The sequence below is a fragment of the Phragmites australis genome, chromosome 24, assembly GCF_958298935.1.
Source record: "Phragmites australis chromosome 24, lpPhrAust1.1, whole genome shotgun sequence".
Taxonomy (NCBI): Eukaryota; Viridiplantae; Streptophyta; class Magnoliopsida; order Poales; family Poaceae; genus Phragmites; species Phragmites australis.
The window spans coordinates 3776645-3795474 of NC_084944.1; the positions used below are offsets into that span (position 1 = coordinate 3776645).

Genomic DNA, 18830 nt, shown 5'->3' on the forward strand with positions numbered 1-18830 from the left:
TGGCCCAGGGACATGGTCGATGAGTTGGGGGTTATGCCATGGGAAGGCTTAGCTCCCACCTTAAGCTCTGACATCTGAACTCCCATCTTGTTTAGGGTCTTGGTGAAGATGAGGTTAAGCGAACTACCCCCGTGGACTAAAGTTCGGGAGACTTTGATGTTGAGGATAGTCGGTTGGATCACAACTGAGTATCGACCAAAGTGTGGAACCGCGGCTGAGTGGTCAACTTGATTAAAGATGATCGGAACCTCCAACCACTTGAGGTATCTAGTAGGCCTAATCAGAGCTAAATTTACCTCTCGTTCGACCATCTTATACTGCATTTTAGATTCATATGCGGTGGATCCTTCGAAGATTTGTGCTAGACTTTAGCCCCGATGTAAAGAGCTGCTTCTCCTGGTTCTCCGTCAGTGGCTCCGTGCAACTCAAGAGGGCGAGGAAGCAACACTGGTAGTCTTTCACCAATCCAGTTTGATGTAGGTGGCGCAGTTCACCCAACGGGTTGCTTCGGATGGAGGCCCGAAGCACGTGTTGCAGAGCTGGCGAAAATCCAGTCACGGGGGCACGCGGCTAGAGCGCTCTAGATGGGAGTACCAATGATGCGCGTCGCCGTCCATATTAAACGAAGCGAGCTAGACCTTGTGCTTTTCCTCAATCATCTGGCCACGGAAGATTTGCTCACACTGATTTAACCATGGCAGTGGATCATCCCTACCGTTGTACTTCGGAAACTCGAGCTTGAAGTACTTGGGTACGCCGCTGGTGAAACAGCTGGCGTCGTGGCGTTGGTTGTGGTTGGAGGAGAAGAGCAACTCCTCGAACATCTTGTTGGACAGGAGGGTCGTGCCGTGTTGCAGGGTGTCATCCCGGTTAAGGATCCCCTAGCCACGCGCGGAGGTGCATCCTTGGATGCCGAGGAAGCAGCCTTGGACTTGGTCGCGGCGACCGGTGGATCCGGTGGCTCGATGCCATCCTTCTTCAAGGCGGGGTTATCAACAGTCGCATCGGAATCACCCGTGAGCGGCTCCTCGATGATCTTAGGCTTTTCTAGCCGTGCCAGTCGATCGATGATGTCGTTTATTACCTCAGTCAGGGTCTTCTAGATGCCAGCGAAGCCAGACTGGAACTCCTGGCGCAGCGACTCCTCTTGCTCCGTGAGGAGCTTCTTGACTTGCTCTTGAATCTTGATCAGCCCCAGAACCCATGGCGGAAGTACTGGAATCTGATACCAAATTGTCACAACCGTGAGGCAGTGAATGGATTGGGTATGTGTGGGAGGTCTCCGGCCATTCTTTGGCCGGCTTCCTGCCCGTGGTAAGGAAGCTGACGCAGGTAAGACGTCGATTAGCAGGGAGGAGATGTTTAGAGAAGGGAGATGAGAAACTAGATTGTTTGTATTGCTTGATCTCAAGGATGCAAATCCAATGGGCATATATAGCCCTGCCTGTTACAAACCGACACAATTGTAATCTAAACAAACTCCTAACCAACTTGCAAACCAACTCTAAGCCAAACAAACTTCTAACCACCCAAAGGACTAATCCTGGACGGCTCCTGCAGATCGCTCTCACGCTCCATCTGTGTTGACTGCAGACCCTTGCTTCTTCCTACGATGATAATATTGCCCGACCATGACAGTTGCGCTTAGACAGGACAACAAATTTTGCAGAGACCATCAGTGTTGCACCTTCTTGCTCCTATGGAGATTGCTAAAAGAATCAAACATGACAGAACTGAAAAAAGGAGATCTAGAGACTAAAAATAAGATGGTTCATCATAACATGCAAAGAATTGGAAGATGACTGCTTAAAAAATGCAAACTATGTCAAAGAAGGAAGTTAAATTCTTCTAGGTTTGAAACACAGCTGTACACTTGAACTGCAAAACATGAAAATTAACCAGATTCTGCAAGCCACTGCACATCTGCAACTATCATACTTTTATGTATTTCATCCATTTAAATATATCAGCAACTATGTTGACAATGATACAGAGGGACATGCTCTCTATATAGGAAGCATTTTCCTCCTATTGTTGCAATAAATATTAAATATTTAAGGTGTACTTGAAATAAGCAAGCAACATGTCAGGTTGGTCAGCTCAGTAGAAACTCTCAGTTAACAACGGAACCACCCTTTTGCATTTAGTCTGTGCATGGCAAATAAATTCATACAGCTCTGATCTCATTTCCAATCAACTGAAATCAGGCGTAATAATGACTAAGATCACCAGTGTAGCGGAAAGTTAGCGGAAAGCTAGGATGATTAATACAAAAAAGCCCAAGAGGTACAATACAACACCCATAGAAGCTTTACCTCCAGCAAGTTCTCAATGCTCCACCGTACAACATTCCTCACAACCCCACCATCTGACTGGTCTTTGCACTCGAATTTCTGGTATATTTGCCCCACCTACATAAATTTGAAAACACCACCCTGATCATAAGGCCCCAAACCCTTCTGCCATATTTGTCGAATATGATCGCCTACACACACCAGCAATAAACAGTAAAAATCAATGCACTACCCAGCGAAAGCATCTTATTGATGTACGAGCAATTGACTCATCATCTCCAATAGCTCAAGTGTTCAACCTGTCAAGAGATATTTTTAGTGCACAGAGCTGAATTTAATCGCACTTTTCAGCTAGCATTCCTCAATATCAAACATACAACAATGTGGAGATAGCTAAGCTAATGGCATCTGGAGTTGATCGCAATGGTACTGTCATAAAGTTGATTCCGAAGGTAATGGCATGTGTAGCTGATTGCTGGGTGATGACTTTTAGTCGGAATCAAATTGCAACGAGGAACTAGGTCAGATTGATGAACACTCAGAGATACCTGAAGGAGTGGGAGCCTCTCGGCTGCCTCGAAAAGCACGAGCACGTCCGACGCCGACGTGTAGCACAGCCTCCAGGTGCTGTCGAGCGCCGCAAGGTCCAGCAGCGCCCCCTCCACGGCGCCAAGCTCCTCCACGCCCACCTACACATCAGACATGACACAGCAATTCAATCAAAACCTCCCGTCGCCATCACAAGCGCCGCCTGCCACGGCTGTGTAAGTAAGGGAAAGACGAGAAGGGCTTAGGCTCCGGAGCGGGCGGGTCTCGTACGTACGATGGCTTCCTCGATGGCGGCGCGCTGGTCGGACCCCGCCACGAAACCCTGCCGCGTCTCCTGCACCGCGCGCAGCAGCTCGTGCTTCCGCCGCTCCGCGTCCGCCTGCGAGCGACCAGAGCATCAGAGAGCGATTGGGGTCGGTTGCGGTTTCCTAAGAGTGGAAGCGTGGAGAGAGGAGTACGGGGGAGTAAGCGGCGACCGAGGCCGTGGCCGCGGCGGCGAGGAGCGGGCAGAGACGGAGACCGCGCCGAGGGTGCGGGCGGAGGCGCGAGGCAGCGCGCAGAGACGGTGGCTTCGGTGGCGTGGGAGGGGTGGGAGCAGAGCAGGGTTCGAAAATGCGACCGAATGCGACCGAATTTCGCCAATTTCGACCGAGCCGCATCACATTCATAAACCGACCGAATTTCAAAACTTGAATTCAAAATTTTCAAATTCGAAAAGAAAAAAAATCAAAATATCCTAAAAATACAAATGACAACTAAGAATTTCTGTGATTTTTTTTAAAAAAAATAATATTTGCATCCAATTTTGTGGACGAGAAGTTTGAAAATTAGAAAATAAGAAAAGAAAAAGATCGAAATAGATTAGGCCCGTGGCCCATTTTGGCCCACCTTTCTTGAAGGATAAGGCCGCCGATTCTCCTTCTCTCCGAGCAGTACAGTGGCACTGGATTACTTTCCTCTCCTCCCTGAATGGCGCAGTAGCGAGCACTAGCGGATCCATCACCGCCGATAAAGAAATCATGCCAGCAACGTCGAAAGCCGAGCGGAAGAGTCGATATTCGACCGAATCGAGTTGAATATCAAGTTTGGCCGAGCGGGTGCCGTCAGGTTCGACAAAGCATCGAATATCGAAGGTGAGTTTTTGGTTTTTCGAAGAAATCAGTCAAATATCGAGTTCGGCAACTGTAAACTATTGTAGTTGTTTAATTTCTAATGATGGTGATTGGCTAAAGTTGTCCTAGTAACTATTACATCTAAGTAACTAAGAAATAAACAATTTACAGGGAGATATGAAAAGAGCACTCTGATTCTCATTTAGAACATCACCAATCTCATATGTTCTATATGCAAAGGCAATACGGCAGTGGCTAGCAAAAGTTTGACATCTAAATTTTATATGTTGTTTTGTAGTAACCGATGGTGAACAAAGATACGGTGTGAGAGCATGGCGAGAACTTATACCCAGGATTTAAGTGCAAGTATTGTCATAAGGAAAGGAGAGGCGGTGGTGCTATGAGGTTAAAACAGCATTTGGCAGGGCGCGGCACTAATGTTATACATTGCGACCGGGTGACTTCTGATATGCGTGATTACTTCATATGTGAGCTCGATAGGACGGTAGAGAAGAAGAAGGAAAGGTCTGAGGTGAGGATTTGGAGGGAGGCGACCCACATAGATTTGACAAAGCGATTGTGAGGAGACATAAGAGGAACATATACGGCGTGCCATGGCCCAATCTAGGGAGGAGAAAGAGTTTAGGAGCCGAGCAGGGGGCTTCTATGAGCACGGTGGTGGCAGTGGGAGTAGTAGAGGAGGGGGTGGTTCTATTAATGTGTTGAAGAAGATGTTTAGGAGGACATCTTCGACAAGGGAGACACCGAGTGTAAGGGATTACAGGCAGCAAAAGACCTCGTGCAATAGAGGATTGACACTCGGACATGGACTACAAATGAAAAGAATACAAAGACAACTATTGATTTGGTATGATCCAAATTTTTACATACTTAAGGTATTCTTATAGTTGAACAGCAGATGACACATTCTTTATTGCTGCAGTGAAAGAAACACAGAAATGTAGTGAGTGATAAAGTTTGTAATGAATGTTATTATTGTCATATTTATTTATTTATTTTACTTATGAATATCTATTCTATTGTTGTCAACAAAATTATGATTTTTTCCTTATTTTTTCCATATATTTTCTTTTTTTTAACTTCACTAAAATTCGAGAAATACTTTTAATAAATTGGAAAAATCGAACAGTTTTCGAAGAATTCGAGCGATTTTTTACATTGATCGAAACACGAAGAATACGACCACTTATCGGTGGATTTCGTTTGAATATGGAGAAAACCGATCGCATTTCGAGAGTTCAATTCGATCGTTTTTTCCTCCGTCAACCGAGTTTAACTGCACAAATTTATTCGAATTTTTACTCGAATTTCATGCATTTCGCTAATGCAAGGGGTTCATATTTCTACCCTCATTGCATTTGTGAACCTGGGTGGGAGTCAACATAGGGGAGCAGTAGCAAGCGCCATTTTTTTGCGCTGCTCCTGCGGCCCGAGTGGATGAACTGCGACGAAGTTTAGTAGCCTGGGCACAACCACGGATCGAGATAATTTTTTATTTTAGTATTTTTTAAACTAATATTTTAAAAATAATACGTGAGACACTAAATTTTTAAAAACTAACCTATTTTACCATATCAAAGTATATAACGTGACTCACAACTTAATCACATCAATACATATGGTGTGACTAAAATGGTCACGCTGATGTCCTGTCCGGACGCCTTGCCATGTGAACCTTTTTATCACGTCAAAGTACATAACGTGACTTACACCTTAATCATACTGTATACATTAGCATGACCACATGATGAGTTACTTCATATATTTTGACGTGATAAAATGAGCTAATTTCTAAAAATTTAATGTCTCACATGCTATTTCTAAAACATTGGTTTTAAAAGGGCTACAATAAAAAATCCCACGGATTGATTTGCATCGCCGTTGGTAGGAGATTTTGTTTTAATATTTTATTTTTGTACGGCAATTTCAGAAAGATTACACAAATTAAAAAATTTACAAAAATATTACACTGTCGTGAGATGGTTTAGCAAAAACCAATTTTCGTGAGTTGGAATAATAAAAAATTATATTTTCGCAGTTCGGTTTAACGGAAAAAATATTTTTCACGGTTTAAAACTGCGAAAATATTTTCGTATCTCCAAAGCGCAAAAATATGATATTTTCGCAGAACCGTTCATAGAAAACTGAAGATTTCACGTGACCATTGAGCGAAAATACCTTTTGGGGGACCGCAGTGTGAAAATCTATTTCCGCTGGACCAATTTGCAAAAATTGCTAATTTCCGCACAGCGGTAGCGCAAAAACTATTAATTGATTCGCCGAACCAGTCCACAAAATTTAAACTAAATTTTGCATGCATAGAAAAATATAAACTAATTTTTAGAAAATAAATACAAAATCGCTGCAGGAAAAAACATATTTTTGCGTCAACAATTAGAAAAAAATATTTTTCCATTTTCATTAAGTGAAAATATTTTCGGACAACCAATCCATGAAAATATTTTCATCACGGGACTGAAGTGCAAAAATAAGATTTATTCTAACTCGTGAAAATTGATTTTCGCAAAACCATTTCGCGACAATGTGATATTTTTGTAATTTTTCGAATTGGTGCAATATTTCCGAAAATGCCGTATAAAATATAATATTAAAAAAACGTTGGTCGGAAACGCGTCCTCACACTTGGTGTCATCACCGTCCACGTCACGTTCGACGGCCGAGATGCTGCTCTGGCCGTCGTGAGAGCTCTCACCACCCGTCGTCACGTCACTCGTCACGACGTGAAGCCCCCATTCTTTCACGCGGAAGGGTGGTGTTTTCGACCCAAACGCGTGCCACCAACCAGCCCACCGCAAAACCGCGTAGTCGTGAACAGCTTTGCTGGTTATACAGGCCGGGCCGGGGGCTCCATGTCATAGTGACGAAAAGACTGTCGGCGCTGCACCACACATTAGCAGTTCAAGATTGCCACGGGCAGAAAACAGCACAAAAGAAACCCTAGCAACTCAAAACTTACAAAGTGTAGAGCACTTTATCCTCAACATTTTCTCAGGAAGCATAAAGGCAAATGGTAGTTCGATTTCATTGACCAACAGCACTTGCACAAAAAGGAGGGTGGGTACCAACAAAACTTCATGCAAAAGAAAAGCACCCACTACTTAGGACATAACTTTTATCAGCTACAATAATACAAGTATGTTTGGGTTGAAAGAAGCTTGTTGGATGAGAACTCCTGAAGTCTCCGAGGGCTTTTGATGTTTCTTCAAATCACAGATGCGGCTGCTCTTGCTGATTTCTCCGAGCCCACCAAGAGGAGAAACCAAAAATTAGTTGCGGCTGTAGTATCTTCTTCAATCTTCACTTTGAACGTCAAAAGTTGGCTTCAATGCCTTCTTGAAAACTAGTTGTACAAAGCTTCTCTTCCGACAACTTATGCTCTGCACAACATACAGGACAACTATGAAAATGTTGGCAATAGTTGTTAGGATTTGCCAAATTTGATTCTAATCATCGCATATGCAACGGTTTCACTTCATCTAAATTGCATCATCATTGTGGCCTGCAAGGCTGCAATGAAAGCATTCATATCTACGCACATGAAGCGGTTTATGTACTCATAAAAAATCGAGCCCGGATCAAAGAGATGATGTAACTAAATCATGTTCTGAAATTGCTACACATAGTGGTCCCATTAGGGAGGACAGATGCAAAATATGTATAATAAGATCTGAAAATATGCACTAAATTCTCCATTATGGAGATGAAATCATGCATAACAATTGGCAGAAGCAGTAAGTTATATTAGCATGCACCAGTTATCAGGATCCACAACTTCGAAGAACCCTTTTGCTGGGTAATATATACTCATGAAAAGGCAATAACATGAAGAACAGTGAACATCTTCAAATTTGGAATATGTAGCCAGCCAAACAAAAATGCAATACTAGAGGGAATGGGGTCACAAGAGAATTCGAGAGCAAATACAACAGTTTACAGCAAACATATTAACAAAGAGTTGAAATGTCTTCAAAATCGAATGACCAGCAGTTACCTGGAAAGTGTGCTGCTCCGAAGAAGCGTAACAGTCTTCCATTGCAAAGGATTGGCACAAGTCTCCTTGATTAGTTCGTGTCCTCCCACCGATTGAAAAGCATCAGAGATCAGCAGCTTACCTGAAAAATTGAAAAGAAACATGCCTCAAATGAACAAACATAATCAAATTGAAAAATAGAAACTTATACAAAAGACCAAAATATTTCCCAAAATAATTAGCACCTGGATTGTCCTGTAAACATAAAAAGTTAAGGGAAAAGGCAAAGCAAAAGAGAACAGGAGATAAACAGGTAAGTGTTAGAAACATAACCTGCACAAAACAAGTTATATAAATGATAGGATAAAGAAAAATGGGAACAAACCATAGATCATTCAAACTTGATCAGCAGCGAGCTAGGCAAAACACAAGTGACAGCTGTGCAGGAATTTAAGTTAGCAAGATCACACCCCCGAAATATAGGACCAAAAAATTCTTCAATGGATTTACATCGTCAGAATAATCAAACAAATTCACGCAGCTCAATTATATTGAAGTGCATTTGTCAGGCAATCAACATTAGCCAAACATAATAAGTAAATACTTCAAGAATAGAAAGTTAAAGGAAAAAAACTACACTAGAATAAATAAATTAAGAGACAGCAGCGAATGATTATCTGAAAGGACTACTTAATTCTGAATAGGCAGTTCAACCAAAGTTACGAGTTACAACAATGTCCCATGAAACTGAACTGATGCTACATAAACATTTATTTAGTGCATCTAAGGAGTCTTATATCCCTTCATAAGCCTGCAAGGAAGGAAGCTCTTGTAATCCCATCCTGTCAACAAAGGGCTAAAGGAGTAGAAAGAACGGGATAAGGTGGCTGGTGGCTCGTGGAAGTAAAGGAAATCTCATGAGCTCTAGCTCAGGTCCATGCCATCTCCAACCTGGCTTGGGATTGGAGAAACAGCAGAGTAGGACCTCTCGAAAGGGGAAGGATGCAGCTGTGCACCACGCCTGCGCTTAAAGGAGCACCCTTCATTGCTGTCAACTTCATGCTTCCTTCGGATCCCCCTCACTGCCTGCTGTTCCAGTGGTGAGAGCGGGAACAACTGCCCACTCACTAGGCAGAGCGAGTTATGGTTGTCGTAGAGGATCCTCTGGTTACAGTTTTTGTCACAGATGTGGGTGGTTCCAGTCAGTTTGCAGTGGTACATGTTTCCAAATATGTGCTCATTCTGGCACCTCTTGTCACACTTGTGACTAGGGTTTGACCCTTCTGTGTTAAGAATGGTGGACAAGAAAATCACAGTGCTGGGCTCAGCAATCACAGATTTGCCAAATACCTCCATTGTACTGCCGCTAGAAACCTCTTCACAGACCCTTTTCAGTTCCTGAGGTCAAAACAAGAATTTGCTTCAGAATTTTGTTTTGGAGATCCTGCAAATGACCACGCTGTGCTTCTTGTAGCGACTACTGAGCCAAGTCAACAAATAAATTTGCAATAAAAGGAGAGGGATTTGAATTGAGAATTGCATTGCCATGAGAACAAAATAATCAACAGTGGTGTAACCTCCAGTAACTACCAGTAAATTAGCTCACTCGGTAAAGTATCACACAAGATTTCAGCGTAGAATGCAGATTTCGCGATATCGTAGACCACAATTCTGAGTCAAAAAAATTCTTGGGCATTTGCAAGATCTATGATATGATGTCGCTAAATTTCGTCACATTTTCGCCAAATCTGTAACAATTTCATAACGCCGGACCCCAATTTGACCCACGGATAGCACAGCTGGCATCGAATCTCAGACGAATTCAAAAGGGCTAAAATGGCCAAAGCTGAATATTAAAAAAAACTCGCAGATACAAACAAGACAACAAAACCTTCACAAGTCAACACCCACCCATCCCCTTCAATCGCGTAGGTAAACCAGAAACGAACTGCCCCCTTCCTTTTTTTCCCTTTTACGACCACAATTTCACTAGATCTACACAGTAAAAACCCCAACCACCCTCACCCCCCGCAATAAAATCACAATAAATCCTCACACGACCGCGTCTCGACGTCAAAATCCTCACCAAAACCAACCGATTCAGATTAACGACGACTAATCCAAAAAGAGCCCCCATCCTTCCCCGAAACGCCACAAAATCTCAAGCAGAAACCTAGAGAGCGGAGGCAGAGGGGACTTACCAGTGAGGTCGAAGGGGAGGCACGAAAGGGATTGGGGAGAAACGACGGGGCAAGACGAGGAGGACCTCGCCTTCTCTCTCTCTCTCTCTCTCTCTCTCTCTCTCTTCGCCTCGTGGACCGGCGTAACACGAGCCTCGCGGTCAGCACCAACGGCCCGGAGGAGAAGGGGAGGGGTCTAATTTATAGGATCCGTGGCCTTGGCCAAATGACCAGAATGCCCATCCGTGGCTGAGAGCCTGAGACGTCGACACGAAGCTCAGTTAGCTTGTGTACTTTCCTGCACCGGCGGCTCGGCTCGGCTCGGCTCCGCGGCTCGACCAGCCCGGTCTCCCGGAAACGATCAAAGTCAAGCTAGTTCGTTCGTCATTTCGTGGTAATCCCATGTGGGCTCTGTTCATGAGACTGTTGCCAGGACCCACGTCTCAGAATATATAATGGAAAATATGTTTCTCTTTTTTTTAAAAATACAGTAGGAGACCTGACTATGAAATTGGTGGGAACCGGTGTCCAGCTGGTCTCAAGCGCGGATGGTATGAACACAGTAATACGCTCTGGACAACCTTTTTGGAAAAAATGTTTCTTTTAACAAGGATAATTGGCAAGAACATTGTACATATATCTGTGGCAACGTTTACATAGCCTAACAGTATGATATCTTCACTTTCTGGTTAAAGACTAGATTTTTCTTCCCAGCAACCTTAGGTTGAGTGACGATATTTGTGATTTTTTTCATTGTATTTCTTCAACATATGAAAAGCCTTAAATTGACTAGACTTAAAGTGACCACTTCAGCCACTTGTCCCACGCCCTAAAAAGAACACATAAATGCCCATGGGATTAGGAGAGAAAAAACTCGCAATAGTGTCATGGAAAAATCACAAGTAACAGAGTCTAGCGCTACGGATTTGCTGGATAACTTAGGTGTACTATTGGTGGGGCCATCGCTATTTTTTATCTATATGTATAGTTCATTCCAAGAACACGACATCGAGATTGTTCTTTCCATTTTCCTTTTATATGACTACTGAACTTCTTTTCAACCCTTCCAACGGTTGTACAAAAGGGTTTTTCATGCTATTACCTGGGGCTGCAACTATATACATAGGATCTCCAACGATTGCATGTTCAGCTACTTATTAAAAAAAATTAGACAACTGCTACCGAGATGGAAATGTCGGTTATTAAATAAAGCGGGAAGGCTACCTCTCGTGACCTCTGTTCTATCATCCATCCCAACATACCACCTCACCATCCTCCCTATATCAGCATGGGTGACAAAACAAATCGACAAGATTCGGCGTTCATTTCTCTGAAAAGGAAAATAAGAGGCCAACGAAGGACATTGCCTTGTTAATTGGAATCGGGTGTGTCGCCTGAAAAAGCTTGGCGGCCTTGGCATCTTGCATCTAATTTTTTTGGCAAGGCACTAAGACTTCGATGGTTATGGCATGAATGGACAAATCAAGCTAAGCCATGGGTAGTGTCGGTGAATCAGGAACCGAGGGTCCTCGAATTCCGAGGCCAGGCCAGCAATCCGCCACACAGCGCCATCCCGCGGAGTCTCCTCCGCGAGGTAAAAAAGATTAAGTCCCGAGAGAGGGCGCTTGGGGCCACAGTCAGTGGTCCCCGAGTGCCCGAGTTCCCCGATGATCTACGAAGTCTAAGTGCCGGGAAGAAAGTGCTCGGGAAGGTATACGGTGGCCCCCCAGCACCCGAGTCCCCCGACGGTCAGGAAAGCTAAGTACCGGGAGAAACGTGCCCGGGGCCGCGAGCGATGGCCCCCTGGGCACCCAAGTATCCCGAGGACCCACTGAAGAAAGTTCTGAGAGAGAGTGCTCGGGGTTGCGTGCAGCAGCCCCCGAGCACTCGGCCCCCTGAGGATTCGTACAAGCGTGCCCGGGAGAGAGTGCTCAGGGAGGTGAACAGTACCCCCGAGCACTCTGTTTCCCGAGGATAAGAAAAGGTATTCTCGGGAGAGAGTGCTCAAGGAGGTGAACAGTGACCCCCCGAGCACTCGGTTCCCCGACGACTCGGAGAGCCCCCTGGCAGTAGCCCCCGAGGGGTCCACTGATGAGGTGTCAGCCAGTCAAAGGTCCAAGGCCGCATTTAAAGAGCGCGCATGGCCTGTCACCTCCAACTGCTCCCGCCATGCTCAGTGTCAGTTCCTGCCACATTCTAGCGGAAGAGCGTGGGGTCATTGAATGCACGGGTCACATCCCGTGCCATCCGGCCCGTCTCGGGATAACATCGTAAGGACCGAAGCATTCCGTCTGCCACGCTGCTGTGGCAGGAGAACAAGACAGGGCGGGCACGCTGGGCCGCTCCACTGCTGCCCGGTGGGCCCTCTCCACGGCGCCCGTTGCCAGTGCATTTATGGTGACGGATGACCGGGCGTGGGACGTATTTTCCACCCCGGTCACTTCGCCCAGAGGTGATGATGACGCCCTTTCCATATATGGTGCCTTGAAACTCGTGCCATCCCGTTCGAGGCACGCTGCTGCCCGTGGGTATTTAAAGCCGCCGGCAGCACAGACAAAAAAGAAGAACAACACGGACAAAACGAGCTCTCCGGCGCTCAAGAATATCAGAACAGGCTTTGAGTAGAGAAGAGAAGATCGAGAGCACCCAAAAGCCAACAGATACGCGCAGACCGAAGAATAAGGAGCCCCAGGCTCTAAGATAGACAGACATTCTTGTAACCAGCAACATCCTTGAGGGACATTCTCAAGGCATTTATAGTATCCATATAGGAGTAGAGTGTTACGCCTCCGTGCGGCCCGAACCTGTCTAAACACCAGCGCATTTACCCCGTTCCGCATTAGATCATCCACCCACCGGCCATCGCATTCATCCCCATTTATTTCTCAGACGGACATATTCAGGATCATCCCCCCGGCCGAATCTCTAAAAAGGGGTCCCCTAAGATCCTTGCGATAGGAGTTAACCCTCCGACAGGTAGGCACTGAGATTCCATGCAATGCAGTGGACTACCTCCTCTTCAATGCATCCACAGTGGTAAGAATTGGCACTAGAAAGAAAACCAAGTTCTGGCATAATAGCTAGCTGCAAGGTACAACCCCAAGAACCTTAGCTCCTCATATCTTTGAACTTGTCAGGCGCAAAAACAGAACGGTTGAACAAGAGCTCCATAATAATAATTGGATTTGTGCACTCCGAGAGAAGATTAATGATGCCATACAATTGGAAGAAATTGTATCTCTTTGGATTAGACTCCAGCCTATCACCCTCCAACATGAAGTTGACGACACCATCACATGGCGATGGACTAAAGATGGAAATTACTCTGCCAAGTCCGCTTATCAAGTTCAATTCAATGGTGCTTTTGAGCGCTTCCCAAAGAAGCTAATCTTTTTTTTTCTTGAACTGGCAAGAGAACTGCTCGTCATTATATTAAGAAAGGAAAGAGGGGTCCAAACTAGAAAACCCTGCAGAACAAATGACAACCCCACAAATTGAAGGCAAAAAAAGAAAGGAAAACAACACATGCACTACAAAACTATGCACTCATCAACAGCGCGCCTTAGGCAGTTCGAGAGGCGACCAAAGCCTAAAGTACCAAAGGCCAAAGCAGGCTCAAAAACCGAGCGCCTGCTAGACACCACAGCATAGCCTCTTCTCTAATGGCCCTAATGAGACACTGCACGCTTGGCCTCTCACCCTCAAACACACAAGCATTACGATGCTTCCAAATGAGCCAAGCCACCAGGATCACCAAGGAGTTGAACCCCTTGCGCTGATTCTTGTCAAGTTGTTGTGCAGCAAGTCGCCACCAGTCTTGGAAGGAGGCCATGCTCATGCTCGCCGGTGCCACATGTTGTAGACCAACCTCATGCAGAGAATCCACCCAAATTTGTCTGACGAAGACGCATTCGACCAGAAGGTGTGTAATGGTTTCCGGTTCCTAATCGCAGAGAGAACACGAATCAAGATGAGAAAATTGGCGTCGGGCTAGGCGATCGGCTGTCCAACAACGATTGTGGCAAGCCAACCAAATGAAGTACTTCGCTTTAGGAGGCACCCAAGATTTCCATAACCTCTTCCATGACTCGAAGGTGATACGTCGGTGAAGAAGGACTTATATGTCGATCGGGTAGAGAACACGCCGGACAATGTGCCCAGCCATCTATGCGTATTCTCCACCCCATCATGAAGCTCTATCTCTGAGACGAGGTCCCATAAATTGAAGAACTCAGCTATGACTTGTACTGATGCATCCCCTCTAATGTCATTAACCCAGCACCTATTTGTGAGAGCGTGTTGGACAGTTCAACTATTTATAAAGCAATTGGGCACTAAAACGAGCACAAGAGGGTCCAGGTCAACAACTGACTTACCCGTTAGCCAGCGATTTGTCCAGAACTTAGTGTTAGAACCATGGCCAATTTCAGAGCACATCATGATAGAGAACATGGTTGTATAATTAGCAGGCACTGAAACTCCAAGGTCGGCCCAAGGTTTGTGAGGATCTGATTTCAATAACCACAAGTATCACATCCGCAATTCCCAACCAAGAACCTCAAGATTGTGAATGACCAAGCCCCTAGGCTCCTTAGACATACAAATTTTGCTCCAAGCTAAGAGACAGTGACCACCACTAACATCCATATGACCTTTCCACAAAAAGGCTCTCCTTCTATTGTCAATTGCATTGATTATCCACTTAGGAATATCTAACGCCATTAATTGGTAAGCTGGTATGGTTGTGAGAACTACTTGGACAAGTGTGGCTCTGCCAACAGGATGGATTAGGGCAGCCTTCCAGGTCAGTAACCGATCAGCAACCTTATCCACTAAAGGCTGCAGTGCAGATTTGGTGAGCTTCTTCATGGAGAGGGGTAGTCCCAGATAAGTGCAAGGAAACTCAGAGATATCACATGATAGTTCTCCCCGCACAATGTCAATGTCAGCTTGTGCACACTATATTAGTGTCACTGAATACTTGTTAATATTTGTCCGCAACCCAGAAACCTCTCCAAAACACTGAAGAATCCTTTTGACAACATCAAGCTCCTCAACAGCATGCCTCAAAAACAGTACCATGTCATCAGCATACATTGATACTCGATGATTGAGCGCTCTAGCGGAGAGTGGCCAAAACAGTCTGACCTCACAAGCTTTATCTAGAACTGAGTTCAAGACATCCATAATTAGTATAAATAGCATTAGCGAGAGCGGATCCCCTTGCCTCAGTCCCCTCCGATGATGAATCAACTCCCCAGGATCGCCATTCAGCAAAACCCGAGCAGATGCCGTGGCAAGCATATTTGGCAAGCAAGCTAATCTGGCAAGCAAAGGCAGAAAACAAATGCAATTTTTTCACTTGGACGCTAGTACAAAACAAGGTGCTCACCTCTGATAATCTTGCAACGAGAGGTTGACCTCACCAAACATCCTATATGCTATGCAATGGCCCACAAGAAACTAGTCTTCACCTATGCTTGCATTGCCCCTTTGCGCAGGCGGTTTAGAGCCAAGTCTTGGTCTAGGAGGATATAAACCTTGGTTCAAACATTGTCCCAACTTGCTATCAATCTATAGCGGAATGGTGGGAAGCGGCGGCACGAGCAATGCCAAAGGAACGACGATGGGCCTTCAATAGAATTATCATCTACATCATGTGATGGGCCTTCAATAGAATTATCATCTACATCATGTAGAATATTTAGAAAGAATAGAACCGTCAAATTTTTCAGAGTCAGACAATAATAGCCTAAGAGGTAGCTTCTAGAACTAAAGATGACATCAAACAATGACGACGAGCCTTCTCTATGTTACAACGCTCTCTTTCTTATGTATCGTCCCCTCCTTTCTCTTCTCTTGGCTTAGGCCGCTCTTTTATGTCGCCAAGGCCCGGGGCTTTTCGGCAGGACTCTGGTCCTTATATTTTGTTATCCCTAAACATTTTTCTCCTTAATTACAAGGCAGAGCTCCTGTCACGTTCGTTCCAAAAAAAACTTCTTTTCTATGACAATCGAGTGAACTTACTCTATTACATTTTGCTAACAACATGTGCTACTACTTATATCCAAAAGGCACTTGCTTCACCTTTTCTTAATGCGGCCTTTCCCCTATTGCTTCCGTTAGGCCATCTCCAGCAGCTACCTCAAATTTTCATCCTCTAAAATACTATTACAGCATCACATATCACTATTACAGCATCCCTTATTTTTTCATCTCCAGCAGCTACCTTATTTTCTACCTTCTACTCCTCTTTTTCTCTCTCCGGACCCGCTGTCAGCCTCTGTGAACAGCACTGCTACAGTGTTGCTACAGTAACAAACATTTGTTTTCTCCCTTCGGGCCCACTGTCAGTCTATTTTAGCACTGTGCTACAGTGTTACGGGTGCTACAGTAGTTCCGCAAAGTTGCTGGGTTGTTTTCTCTCTCCGCAGTACTGTAGCACCACTGTAGCACCGGGTACCCGACTCTGCTGGAGCTGCTACAGTACCCCCCGCAAAAATCACTGTAGCAGCCGGATCTTCAAAAATGCAAATTCTGCTGGAGATGGCCTTACATGGACCAAAGGTCGTGCTTCTATCTTCCAATCGAGTGTTAGCTCACCTAACGCATCCACTTGATTAAGCACCATTGCTCGGTTCTAGAAGACCCCAAAAGTCCGAGCGTGGCAAAAAAGAAAGAAACAAAACTCTTATACGCTTACAGTCCGAATTTTTTTTAAAAAATATTATTATTTTATTAGAAAATTACACAAATAATATTCAAAATAGAAAAGTACCGACTAACCACCTATCAATAATCAGAGTGCTAACTAGTCCTTTCTCGGCAACCGGATAGCCGACATGTAATTGTGCCGATGTATCTTGTATCTCGCAGATAATATTTAAAGAAAAATTCATAACTCTTCATATGATCTCGTATAGAGATGATCTTTATATAAAAATTGTACCTATCGATGATATTTACAACTTTATAATTGAATATTTTTTTCATTTAAATTCGTTTAGATATTAAAAAATAGTTATAATTTTTTATATGAAAAACTAGATCTTGAATTTGACCTCGTGCAACAAGGTTCGCAAGTCGTGAGAACAAGCCAAAGCATAGATGGTTAGTGAAGATAATTGTAATTCCTACCTATCAGAGATCAAACTTTAGATTTTTTTTTCTCATCAAGATATATATTTTTATAATAGATAACATACCCATCGGCAATAAGACTCCTGTTATAACTTCATCGGTCTACAAATTTCATATTTTCGGCCATTAGGTATGTGATGATTTATAGGGTTTCTTTAAAAAAAAAAGTTCGCAGGTCGCAACCAAGTGGCAAGCCTAATGGTTGGGTTGCACAAAAATAGTCCGAGCCGAGCTGAGACGACTGCCGAGCCGGCTAAGCCACGAAACGCCGCAGCTTGACCGCCCACAAATGGCATCCCTACACGTGTCCACGCGCCTTAGCGACCAGCCACGTGACGGATGCAATCGGCAGCAAGCAACGTTATTATTCCCCGCGAATTCCGTGGATAGCATCGTCGTCGTTTCGTCCCATCTGCTCCTACATTTGCCTCTGCAAGAAATGTGAGGCCACATTTAAAAAAAATAGAAATGTGGGGCCAGGGATTTTAGTGATAGGGTGGCCCACCTGCCATTGAGTGGGTAGGGAGTAGCACGGCACGGTGTGGGTTAGGTAGGGTGGAGAAATATTGGATGTAAATAGGCTATTCGATGCAAATGTGTAAATATCAAACTCTCACCCTGATCTAATTCTAATGTTCATCCTGTCATCTTACTTAGGCATAATTGTCTAGATTTTACCGCCGTATGTGATGTTTTGTGTTAAAGTGTTTTATTGAATAAGTGAATCTTGCTCACCGGACACAAGCCGCTAGATTAGAATCCAATCATTGCTATCTATTATTTCCACTAAATAGTCCATTTACACTTAATATTTTTCCGGGTAGAACCGTAGAAGGATAGCAGCACCGCTGTTTTTAATTTCGAGCGTACGCAGTGAAACAAGCGGAGCAATGGGCCTGAGCCGGGCAGGTTGGGCCCACCTACACAACACGTGCTGCAAATTGGATGCGCGTATGCTCCAAAGTCCACGCTTCATGGTCCGTCGTCGTTATCACTAATCACGCGGCAAGGGGGCGTAGCCGTCCGATTGGGATCTAACCGCTCCATTTAACAGTCAAACTTGACACCAAATCTTTTAGATCAAGGTTTTTATGTATTAATTGAACGAAAAATAATAACGCGTCCAAGTCCATTCCCCTTGCTACAGTTCAGAGAGGAGATTTTCAGCGATCTTTGTTTCCAGGCCAGATCAGGCCCCTCTACTTCCGTCTCTCGCTCGCCGGCGACGTGAGTTAGGTGAGAGTTTCCTACTTATGGTACTTTAGTTGTTAGCTTGTAGGTTAGACTGTTTGATGTAGTGTTGAGGTTATTTTGTCATCTGCGGGGTGTTTCGCCATCTCTTGTTCCTCCAGAGCGTCTCCAGCGCGATCGTCGTTTTTGTTGAGCTCTCCAGCAGCAGCTCTAGGAGGTTTGTGTTGCTGATTTTGTTGACGAATAGTGGGGTGTATGTTTTCATCACCGTTGTGGTGGTTGTTTCCGGGTCAATGCCTTAGTGCCGGCGACCGCGGAGGTTCGTGTTGGGCGTCCATCTTTGCTTGTTTTG

General features: G+C 44.7%; 2 protein-coding genes across 2 annotated transcripts; both read right to left on the minus strand.

The window, feature by feature from the left end:
- Nucleotides 1–1317: 1317 nt before the first annotated feature.
- On the minus strand, nt 1318–3502 carry LOC133908017 (probable plastid-lipid-associated protein 10, chloroplastic). Its single transcript, XM_062350150.1, has 5 exons — nt 3302–3502; nt 3118–3222; nt 2843–2983; nt 2316–2411; nt 1318–1697 (listed from the first exon to the last, which is right to left on the minus strand). Exons 1-5 carry the CDS (start codon nt 3500–3502, stop codon nt 1608–1610), a joined length of 633 nt encoding a protein of 210 aa, XP_062206134.1. The 3' UTR covers nt 1318–1607.
- A 3493-nt stretch (nt 3503–6995) lies between these two features.
- LOC133907825 (uncharacterized) lies at nt 6996–10334 on the minus strand. The gene is made up of 3 exons (XM_062349920.1): nt 10169–10334; nt 7989–9365; nt 6996–7374 (listed from the first exon to the last, which is right to left on the minus strand). The coding sequence occupies exon 2, from the start codon at nt 9321–9323 to the stop codon at nt 8892–8894; it is 432 nt and encodes a 143-aa protein (XP_062205904.1). The 5' UTR covers nt 9324–9365; nt 10169–10334; the 3' UTR covers nt 6996–7374; nt 7989–8891.
- Nucleotides 10335–18830: the final 8496 nt, after the last annotated feature.

What these genes read in the sequence shown, in the direction of transcription:
- LOC133908017 (XM_062350150.1), bottom strand. Translation starts at nt 3,502, where the DNA reads ATGCGGCTCGGTCGAAATTGGCGAAATTCGGTCGCATTCGGTCGCATT. An exon ending in CCGCCATCGAGGAAGCCATC is followed by an intron (nt 2,984 to 3,117) that starts GTACGTACGAGA and finishes TCTGATGTGTAG; the next exon opens with GTGGGCGTGGAGGAGCTTGG. An exon ending in GCATTGAGAACTTGCTGGAG is followed by an intron (nt 1,698 to 2,315) that starts GTAAAGCTTCTA and finishes CAATCTCCATAG; the next exon opens with GAGCAAGAAGGTGCAACACT.
- LOC133907825 (XM_062349920.1), bottom strand. Translation starts at nt 9,323, where the DNA reads ATGGAGGTATTTGGCAAATCTGTGATTGCTGAGCCCAGCACTGTGATT.